This window comes from Corapipo altera, unplaced genomic scaffold (genome assembly GCF_003945725.1).
Source record: "Corapipo altera isolate COAL_440 unplaced genomic scaffold, ASM394572v1 50, whole genome shotgun sequence".
In the NCBI taxonomy this organism is placed as follows: domain Eukaryota; kingdom Metazoa; phylum Chordata; class Aves; order Passeriformes; family Pipridae; genus Corapipo; species Corapipo altera.
The window spans coordinates 1,234,918-1,245,969 of record NW_020884889.1 but is presented as its reverse complement, the minus strand read 5'-3'; the positions used below and the strand labels follow the sequence as shown (position 1 = coordinate 1,245,969).

The window sequence follows — 11,052 nt, the reverse complement described above, 5'->3', positions numbered from 1 at the left end:
TTGGTTGCTCTGAAAACGGAAAAAAATCCAACTTAAATTTTCCTGAAGAATTGCTCTTTATTAATATTATGCAAATAAAAAAAACCGTCTCCCAAGATTAAGTTACTTTCACAGGCATAACCACTGCAGTGCCAGTGATAACACTCGCTCTGGCAGTACAGGCTGGCTGTCAAGCTGGGTGTAAAATCAGGGCCAATACCCCGAAATCAGCTCCGACTCTGATCTTGTTTCCCACACATTTTCTTTGGACTGATGAAGTTTTACGAAGTGGAGTAGCTGCCTTTTAGGATACTCTTACCAGCGAGTTCAGTTACGTAGTAACTGCATTTTGGGGAGGCCAAAAGCCACGAGCTGCCCATAAAGGGCATTTTTTTACTGAATAACTTCCACCCATCATCCACCACCATAACTGGCCTTGGGACACTTTCCCCAGTTTCCAGGTCTGACTAAAGCCACCACGAACTCGCTACATTTGTTTAGAGAGCGCTGAGGCAAAATCCCCCTTTGGATAGGAAGTTCTCCAAACAGTAATTAAACAGCCCTAAAAAGTAAACAGGACAAGAAAATCAGAACCACTCGAGCCTCAGCCTGGAGAAGCTCCCGAAATGGAGGCTTCACATCCTCTCAGTGCTGCTGCTGGAAAAGTCTGTCTGCAGAGGGGCAATGTTGTGGTCGTAGGCGGCGTATTCCGAGGCTCCGGTGCTCGCCACCTTGAGCTGCTGTGCCGCGTGGGTGAGCTGGAAGGCGGCGTCGGGGTGGGCGGTGTCGGGGAGGAGGGTGCACTCCCTCTCCAGCATGTCCGCCACGCCCTTCAGCAGCTCCAGGAACCCGAAGGCCAGCGCTGCCTTCCGCAAACGGTTCAGCTCCTGCAAGCACAGAGACTCCCTTTTAACGCTGCCCCGAGCCTTTAAGTGAAACGTGGGTTTCCTTCTTTTCCTTTGAAGGCGATGGTTACTCACAGCTCGGCTGCTGGAAACTGCCCAGCTGCTCACGAGGTAAGAAATGCTTCAAAAAAAAGGGCTGAAGATGATCACAGTGGCACAACTAAACAGTTGGATTTCCCTTGATCCCTTCCTAAAAATCCTCACTTCTCCCCTCTGTGCATTCAGTTACTTTGTCTGTCCCAGCAGGGCTCCAGCTGAGGCTTCACTGACTGACCAACTGCTGCCTTTAACCAGTGTTCACACAAAATGTGGATATATTGATTTTTCTTCACTGTAAACTGACAGTGCTTATGTGCACTTAGACAGGGTATTCATTCCTCAAGTCTCTGAGGGCTACAATAAACTGCTTCAGCACTAAGCTTGCAAGAGGGACAATGACTTCCAGCTACAGTCCAGTTATGGATTACTGTGATGTGGCCAAATGTGCCTGGAATTTTGTCTTTCTCTGCTTCAGTTGTAGACAAAATATAAGAGATTTTCAGACTCAGAATGACACCTGTGTTCCTATTTCTGTCTGATCCCCCAGCTTATTTCTGCCTGGACAAGAGCATGAAATCTGTAAAGTTCACCATGGAAGGAGCAGGGGGCACGAGGGACACCTGTAAACATGACATGTCTGTGCCACCCTGACAGAGAACATGGTGGCACAGAAACCAGACCCTATAAAATGACTCAGGATGTCTCCTTTACAGAGCATCCATGTTTTTACAGCCCTACAAGCCTGCACAGAACATCCCACAGTCACAGACACTGTGGTTCCTCTGTTAAATGCATGGGTCAAACCTGGGCCAGCCTGCAGTGTTACTCACTTTATAGAAGGTCTGAGTTTTTTCAGGGAGTTTCCTTGCATTTCTCAAGATCTTCTGTACATCTGTCTGCAGAAAAGAGGGGAAAAAAAAAGTACAAAAATCTTGGCAACTGCTGGGGAAAGCTGCAGAAAAAAAACCTCAACTCTTTATTAATAAATTATCCTGGCCCTTGACACATTGCAGCTCACAAAGGCTGAAGCAGAAATGGTAATTATACTAAATCCAATAAACCAAGCCAGATGCTACACTGGAGACAGAGCTTTCATGAAACAAGCTATGCTTTCTGATTGCATTTTAATCAGGACACTGTGAAGAGGCAGTGTTCATAAAAATGAAAGAAAAGCAATAAAGCAATTACCTTAAACAGACAGGACACACAGACCCCACTTTCCTGCTAAGATGGCCACAGCTGGTCAAAGTGAAGAACCAAAACCTCATCATTTTACCTGGAGGCCACTTGGTTTGATCCAGACTGTGACATTCTGGGCGTAGCTGCGCTTGTTCTTGGGCTGCAAGGGGAAAGGGCTCTTGTTGTCATCCTCCCCATAAGGATTTTCTTTTGCATCTGGGAGGAAAAAAAAAAAGAAAATAAACAGGCTTAGCTACTGAGATTTGGCAGGATCATTCACAGCACACTGACTGTGTCAGAGTTACTCAAAGGAGTGTGAGCAGTACCTGAAATGGGGCCAAGCTGTGCCATCTTCCCCAGCCATGGCAGGGGCTCAGGACCAGGCTCGAAGAGTGACATCATGAGGTTTGATTTCTTCTTGCTATCAGCTTGTGAATAAAGCATTCCATACCACTCTGGCCTATGGAAAAGAGCAAAGCCCCAAAGGCTGAAAATCTTCCACCCCTGTGCCTAGAGTTTGCCTCCCTCCCACTGTGTGGGGGCTCAATGTTTTGCAATTTGTACTGGCAGAAACATCTCTGTGATTAGAAATCCACAGCTTTGTCTGGCAGTGCAGAGTTCTGCACAGAACACAGATATAAATAACATAATTTATAAATAAAGCACAAATGAGCAAAGGAAGAGATTTTTCAGGCAGACATCCAGCTCCATACCCCAACTGGACGACAGCCACCATGCCTTCCACTTTGAGGCTGCCATGTAATAAAACACAGAAGTTGGGGATTTTCCCAGCAATCTGATTTGCTGAATTCTCATCTTCGGTGTCATCTGTGATCCCAGGTCCCACCTCATCCCCTTCTGGGGAAGAATGAAAACAAACAAAGAGAAAACATAAGAATAAATTCAAACACACCAGTTCTCTTCCCATGACACCACCCTTTACTGTCTGCATGCAAGAGTTAATTAATACTTTTGTAGAACAAACAGCTGCTAAATGAACTGTTTGGGCAAAGTGGCACAATAATGATACGTAAATATTCCACTGCATTATACTCACAGGCATTAAATATTCATCTTGCACCACATATTTCATGGCTCATTATTATTTTTAGCTTTAAGTTTAGCATGTTCTACTAACAATGATGCTTTAAGGACCCTGGTCCCTCTGTGAACTTCTCAAAGAACACAGTATTCAAAAGAAGAAACCTTGTGTTCAAGGTTTTAATTTTAATGTAAGCACACAAACTTGACATCTGGCATTTTGATAAAGCACAAAATCTGTGCTTTTAGTCTAAACCACCACAGACATTACAAGGGAAGCCTGAGGTAGTTTTTTGCTGAAAAAAACCAAACTTGCTCACCTCTGTTAAGTGCAATGGGCAGTACCAAGTGTCTGGACAAGACAGGAGGGCTGGAAATGTCAGCTATGTCTACAAAGCCAACAATTTCTAGATCTGTGGGGACACAACAGGTTTAAGTCAGATTTGGAAACAGCTGAAATGGATGGAGTCAATTTACACCACTTCTTACACTATTGTTTTCTGAAGCAATGAGGCAGCACAGAGAACTCAAACCTCAGCTGAGGTCTCTGAATGTTAATAAGATACAACCACTCACAATACCATGACTTTTTAAGATAAAAACATAACTTCCATCACACACAGCTGCCCACGAGCTGTGCTGCTTGACAAATACAGGATTGTGGACATTGACTTTTACACTGTAACAACCCACTGCTGTTTTAGAAATGCCAAAGGAGAGGAAAGAAACACCTGCTGCTCATGGGAGCAGTGTCCACTCGTGAGAGGGCTGAGAAAGGTTTTTCTTGGCACAGTTGTTTTTTAAAACAATTTACTATTAGCAAGAAGTGCCAGGATGACAGACAACCTAAATCTCACAAATCTCAACCTGTGCTGCCTCACCAATTCCTCCTGACTCCACTTCTAATGGATTCCTCAAAGAAACCTCCAGAAAGATGCTGTGCTGTCTCACCTGATCCTGCAGATTCTTCCTGGTAAGGGCAACTCTAACACAAAATGCAGCCCCTTCTTCAACACATCTCTCCTGTCTCCCATGAAGCTTATGAGGGTGTTCATGGAAAGCAGCCTGTGGCTGTATTCCAGGCTCTGCCTCTAAAAACTGGCACCCCGAGCTCTGGAAGTGCCTCTGCCCCACTCCAGCCCTTTCACCAGGCACTCATGGGTGAAAGAGGATGATGTTCTTGTCCCCACATCCCAAAAAATTACATAGTCAGTGGCTGATAATTGCAGAGAAAATGTGGATGAAACAGTAACTACACAGCTGGCAGTGAAAAAGCAGAAATCAAATGGGTTTAAGTAAGTCAAAAAGCAATCAAAGGTTTGTTACCTGTATTAATTGCTTTAGGAATGGGGTCTATCTCCTCATCTATAATGAAAGGCTCAGGTCTGGGAAATACTTGCACATCAGATGCTAAGTGGCCACACTTGAGAACAGCATGGAATGGTGTATAAGCCAGGTCTATCAGCTTTCTAGAACACAAACACTTGTTAAGGAAAACATAAAACATACCAAATGGAAATTATTTGTTTAAAGCACACTAATTTAGGTCCCAAACCTTTTTTTAGCTACAGTCAATTTAATAGTTCTAGTGTTGCTAAATTATGGAACAGAGCAGCACATTATCACCCTGATGGCAAATGAACAATAGCTGTGGAAATTACTATGTTCTGTCTGCCAAGTTTAAACAACTGCAATGGTTTGGTTACACAATAATTAAAATAAATATTGACCTTAATCAGTGAAGGTCAAAATGAAAATACAGGTAACAAGATCAAAAAATAAAAGGAAAAAGAAGTTTAATTAGAACATCTCATATCACCAGATTTCTTATTGTATTTGTTTTCCTTTAGAGATACTAACTGGAAACCTTCCCAAAGGCCTATTATCTACTAACCCAAACATTGACTGCACATTCTTCAGGCACAGGGGGCCATCAATGGTGAAAATCTGCCCTTCCCCATTGTTTAAATCAATGAGCCTTTCCAGGCAGTCCAAGGAATCTGTGCTTTGAAGCTGCAAAAAAACAAAGGGAAATATTTTTGTTGAGTGTTCTTCTTCCTCTCTTTTTTATTAACCAGTATGTTTTAAGAAAATATACACACCACAGCAAAAAGCATCTGATTGGATGCTCTCCTGATTTTTTGTTATCTCACTCCTTTCGAAATAAAGCAACATTCTTGGTCTCCCATGTAATGTTCTCTTATTACTTATCAGAAATAGAAAATTTATTTTCAACATTTTCCCAGTTATCCTGATGTGTAAACAATGCTTCAATCCATCCATTTAATCAGAAGGATCATCCTTGACAAGAGACCTTGAAGCTGAGATATCTATTTGATACCTAAGCAGAAAATCCTTCTGTGATGGACACAAGAATATTGGTGTCAGGTCAAAAGCAATTCTATTAATAAAACCTTTCCTAAGGAACCTTAGTCAAATAGGTTGCTTTTTAAACACTGTTTATTCAGCAGAATTCTAACTCCTGTGAAGATTTTTAAAGCTGGTATTGAGATTTGCAAGAGAAAAGTAAGGGAAAGAAAACCAACACTTTTCCTTCAAAACTAAGGGAAGCTGGTTTGAACAGTGGCTTGGAGACTTCACTTTTGCTCTCTCACATTTCCACATAAAGCTATTATATCTTAAGAGTTGAGCACCTTTACAAAACAATTCATTTAGTCAAGAATTTAACTGTAGGTTAAGAAAACCCGACAAAAGCATTTGGTGTAATTAATGCAGTAATGGTAATAATACAAGCAGATAAATGAAAATTGCCTAATATTCCCCAGGGGGAAACTGGCATGATTTATAAAGATTACTATAATAATGCAGCAGTAGCAGATAATAACAGTGCAATAATAAACTTCTTAACAGTCACACTTCAGCCAATAACTAACACTGGAATGTCAAGCACACTTCAAGCACAAGAACATCCAAGGGTGTTTTGTGCCACCCCGGTTGTTAATTCAGAAAAAACCAACAATTATCCCACACAACAGAGCAGAAGGAAGGTGCTGAGGACATCACCTCTTCCAGGTTGGCCATGCACATGACGTAGAGCTTGGAGGGGAAGGGGAAGGGCAGCGGGAAGCGGTTGCTGTCGCTGCGCTGGTTGTGCGTGGCCAGGGAGTGGCGCAGGGAGCCGCGGCCGATGCCCAGGCAGCCGTCGGTGACAAGGACAACCTGGAGGGACAGCAGAGGGGAGAATTCCTGTCCGCAGGGGGCAACGAACACCAAAACATCGCAGCAGCCTTCCTGCAGCTCGGAAAAAAACCCGCTCCCACCGGGATTCCCTCCGCCGGGCTGAGGGAAGGACCGCGAGTAAAATTCCCAGAAAAGAGAAGATTGAACCATCCTGATTCAAACTGCACACGGCAAATATGCATTTCCTTGTCATTAGGCAGCTGCACTAGAATTTAAATTCCATAAATTTCATTTCTAAGTGTACATCAGAAGCACAGCGACTGTAGTGCCAAAAAAAGCAGCCTGATGCTGACGGACTCAAGGATTCAAGGCTTATTTCCAGGTGGAAGATAAAGCCCATTTCTCCTGCAGAATCTGGAGGGCAACTCGACTTCCACTCCAAGCCACAGAAACCATAAAAAAAGTAGTATTAATTATCTTCACTCTTCACAAACACAGCTGCAGTTTGCTCACATTTTGCAGCAGAACTATTAGAGCAAAAATACACATTTTTCTATTGAGTTGTACATCACAGTCAATCCTTGTGGGAACCTGCACTAAGAGGTTACACTGAATAATGGGATCATTTACACTCAGCTGAGACACTGAGGAGTGAAAGAGCTGCTCCTTCAGCACTGCACAGCAACAGCAGGCATGTGTATTTGCTACATCCAGATTTGTATCCTCTCCCCAACCTCAGTCTCTCTCCAGTCTCCTCAGCTCCCATCTGAACTGTTGCTCACCAGTGATGTTTTCCTCCAGTCCAAGACCCCTGACAGCACATTCCCCACTGCCTTTCATCACCCCAACACCTGAAGTGCCAGGGAAATGAGCCCTGTCACAAATGAGAGACCAAACTGTTGAGGTTTAATCTCTGTTTGTTTTTTATACCTTTCTAGTTCTTTGCTCTGAATGTCTGCTGTTCCCAGGGGCCTTTTATCAGTGTTGGATTGTGAAGCACTACCCAATCCATAAACCTCTATCCTTTTTCTCCTTAAGGAATATTGCTTGAGGCATCTTCCCAGCTCACTGAGCTGCTAAATTACTGAACTTACATCAAGTGTCTCAGAAAATTGAGGGTTAAAAGCAAAGTTTGCCATAAGAGGCAGCAAATCTGGAAGGCTGAGAGCTCTGAGGGCTGGCTGGAGTGTGTGAGCAGCTGCAAGTCAAATGACTCATTCGGGAAAGAAGTCAGATCAAAACACACTCAGCACAGTCCCACACTGGTGGTTGAGACCTGGAACTGCTACAAGCTCTGGAAAGCGTCAGGTATCGGGGAAGGAAGGTTCTTGAATGTGTGACTGCACCCTTTCCACCCTGAGTGAGGCTCCTGGGCCAGCAGAGTGCACCCAGACCAAATGCCAAACCTGCACAATGGTGCTCCTGGGCCACAATTTATAACCCACTGCACAACAACAACACACTGGACAGGAAACAGCTTAGTTTTTACTGCTGAATATTTAAATAAACATCACCTTCTGTTCCCATTCCAGATCTATCCAAAACACTAATTCTTTGTGGGTCTGTAGCACAGGCATGTCTGAGAGCATTCAGAGTTTTCAAATTACATTTACATTTCTAATGCAACTCACAGGGATAGAATCACAGAATCGTGGAATGGTTTGGGTTGGAAGGGATCTTAAAGATCATCCAGTTCCAATCCCGCTGCCAGGGAAAACTAAGGATGCACTGGGTGCTAAGAACAGTGAAATCAGGTGTACCTGGCATGGAATTGCTGCCCCCCATTCCTGCTGGACAATGTTGCAAACCCCCAGCAGTGCTGACTCCAGGCAGGTTTTGTCATAATCATCCATGTTACTCAGGGCTTCCTGCAAAGACAAACACCACTGTCATTCCTGGGGGGAATATTCCTCCCAGGAGGCACACACCAGTCACTCCTGGCTCTTGGTGAGTCAGGATGTTTGCTCTGCATGGTCACACGACTGCACTGTTACACAAAGGGAAAGAAAGGTGTAAAGAAATGATGAATGAAACCATGAGACAATGACAGCTGACTCTGAAAGAATTATAATATTATAAACACAGCTCTTCAAGAGCAAAAAAAATCAAAGACACAGAAAAGTCAAAATCTGAAGCAAAGTCTAACAAGAAACATTTAGCTGAGAAAATCCTCACAGGTGTCAGAGCAGCTACAACCTCTCAGAGGTTCAGAAAGGAGAGAACTCTCCTTTTGAGGAGTTTGTCTCACAAAAACTCTTTGGTAGAGAGAGTAACAAACCCCAAACCTTCCATCTGCATCCAAAAACCAGCTTTTCTCCTTGAAATGAAAGCCTCACACTTAACACAGGGTTCAGCTGTGAGATGAACCTGCTAAAGGAGCCTGGCTGGGTTCTTGGCTTTCAGAATTCCTCAAATGAACACCTTAGGGAGGTGAAAACAAGTCAGAGAGGATGCCCTGGCACTCTAACACTGCTCTAAATCTGCAAACAAAACAGAGAATCTCTCTGAAAATCTGTTTGTCTCACAATGGACAATCCTAAACCATGGTGCCCTGTGACAGCAATGTGTCATTTCCTCCTGATATTAAGTATGATAATAAGATATATATGTACAATTTTTACTGCATTCAGAGGCTTTCAGTGTCTTACTGCAGTCATGGGAAACTTCCCTCTTGGATTTCCTCTCTTTCACTTCCTCCTCCCAACTTCCCATCACATCTGTGAGGCCTAAAATCATTTATTCTCATCTCTGCCCCGCTTCAACTGCTACACACCCCCAAAAGCACCTTCTCTCTGCCAAATCACCTGACTTTCTCAATGGTCCTGTCACCAGGACATCATCCTGCACCATTTATCATGAGCAAAACCACAGGAACATCAGAGAACCACTTTTAGAGCTCTGAGGCAGCTCTTTCCCATGTTTGACTCCATCCCCACTTTTAAGTTAACTGGCAACACTCCTGGGCTCACCTGCAAAACAGCAAAATGTTTCAAACTCGCTGATTTCCCCTACACTTAACCAACAACAAAACACTCCATTCAAGAGGTCGTGCACAGGACAACACCACAACACACAGTTTCTCTGCGGTTTGCTGGTGAAATCAGCTGATTTTGGTTTAAAATGCTGAGGGTTTCCTGCTGTTGTGTGGCACCCTCCCTACCTGCAGCGTGTTGTAGTCCCTCGTAAAGGGCACCATCAGCTCCCAGAGCGATGAGAACACCACGAGGGCCGTGAACTCCAGCTTGTAGTTGGTGGCCATGTGCTCGAAGAGCATGGTGAGCCCGTGGGCTGCCAGGTGCTTGCGCTGATACTCCTCGGAGCCCTCCACGGCCACGGGCCGGGTCATGGACAGGGACACGTCCATCACCACCACCGTGGGCATGGCGAGCTGCTCCTCCCGCTGCCCTCACGGAGAACCGCGATCACCCGCCTGCAAGGGAGGAAAAGGCACAAATTCTTATCAAAGTTACGGAGAGATCACTGAAGGTGCCGAGCTGGGAGGGGCCCACGGAGACCACTCAACTCTTAACCCCAAGAGTCACACGCAGGAGGCAGCTCCCCCTCACACTGACCCGGGGAGAAGCGACAATTACCCTTGTCCCCCGAAACACTTCGCCCAAAACGTGGGATTTGGCTCAGATTCGGTGGGTCACACACAGCACATCCCGCCGGGGGTAAAGGAAGGCCCGGACACGGCGGGAGCTGAGCCGCGCTAAGGGGAGCAGCTCCGGCGCTCCGGGAGCCGCCCAGCAGGCAGCCAGCGCTCCCCACCACCCTTTCCCGCTCCGCGGGGTCGCTCCCGGAGATTCCCGGGATGTTCAGGGGGAGCGGAGGGAGGCGCGCGGGGGAAGGGAATTGGTGTTGCTCACCCTGGGCCCGCCGCGCCGCCATGGGTCCGACACGGAAAGCGTCCCCCCGGAACGCGCGGCGCGGACGGGAAGGGCCGGGGCTCAGGCGGGAAGCCGTTCTGTTGGATGTCGGAGTTGTGGGAATGCGGTGCCGCTGTAAAAATGACCGCTGTGCATGGAGAAGGGCTTAGGGATAAGCAATCCCGGCTGGGCAGTAGGCCTTCTTCTCCCAGCTGTGGGAGTGAGGGTCGGGGGAAGGGAATAAACGCCATTGCAAAGCTGGGATGTGCCCCTGGAACTGTGCGTTCAGACAGCGGTTTGCTTTAATATTATCATGGAATCATGGGATCATTCAGGTTGGAAAAGACCTCTAAGATCATCGAGTCCAACCGCTCCCCCAGCACTGCCCAGGCCACCACAATTCCATGTCCCCAAGTGCCACATCTGCATGGCTTTTAAATCCCTCCAGGGATGGAGACTCCACCCCTGCCCTGGGCAGCAGTGCCAGAGCTGGACAACCCTTTCAGTGAAGGATTTTTCCCTAATATCCAATCTAAACCTTCCCTGGCACAGCTTGAGGCCATTTCCCCTTCTCCTGTCCCTTGTTCCCTGGGAGCAGAGCCCAACCCCCCCCCCAGCTCTCCCCTCCTGTCAGGGAGTTGCAGAGCCAGAAGGTCCCCCCTGAGCCTCCTTTTCTCCAGGCTGAGCCCCCCCAGCTCCCTCAGCTGCTCCTGCTGCTCCAGCCCCTTCCCCAGCTCCATTCCCTTCCCTGGACACGCTCCAGCCCCTCAGTGTCTCTCTTATTGTGAGTGGCCCAAAATCAAACAATTTTCTAATTCCCCTGTGACAAATCTGATGATCAGGCTGTTGTGACCATTAAATCCCTGACCAGGACTGTTGTCATTTCTTCCTCTGTGGAG

At 46.1% G+C, this 11,052-nt stretch overlaps 1 protein-coding gene across 2 annotated transcripts; it reads right to left on the bottom strand.

Moving 5' to 3' along the window:
* Positions 1-603: 603 nt before the first annotated feature.
* INTS14 (integrator complex subunit 14) lies at positions 604-10,515 on the bottom strand. Of its 2 annotated transcripts, none has more exons than XM_027644123.1 (12): positions 10,154-10,515; positions 9,445-9,714; positions 8,045-8,152; positions 6,168-6,323; positions 5,038-5,156; positions 4,470-4,612; positions 3,464-3,556; positions 2,816-2,960; positions 2,429-2,562; positions 2,200-2,318; positions 1,754-1,819; positions 604-866 (listed from the first exon to the last, which is right to left on the bottom strand). In XM_027644123.1, exons 2-12 carry the CDS (start codon positions 9,664-9,666, stop codon positions 615-617), a joined length of 1,557 nt encoding a protein of 518 aa, XP_027499924.1. In that variant the 5' UTR covers positions 9,667-9,714; positions 10,154-10,515; the 3' UTR covers positions 604-614. The 2 variants fall into 2 exon arrangements, with proteins under 2 accessions (XP_027499924.1, XP_027499923.1); XM_027644122.1 differs by lacking the exon at positions 10,154-10,515 and adding an exon at positions 9,878-10,130.
* Between the last annotated feature and the right edge of the window lie 537 nt (positions 10,516-11,052).

Coding starts and splice junctions, on each gene's coding strand:
- INTS14 (XM_027644123.1), bottom strand. CDS start 9,666: ATGCCCACGGTGGTGGTGATGGACGTGTCCCTGTCCATGACCCGGCCC. Junction 6,324..8,044: donor GGGCAGCAATTCCATGCCAG/GTACACCTGATT, acceptor CTGTCCCTCCAG/GTTGTCCTTGTCACCGACGG. Junction 2,563..2,815: donor GTGGCTGTCGTCCAGTTGGG/GTATGGAGCTGG, acceptor TCTTTTCCATAG/GCCAGAGTGGTATGGAATGC.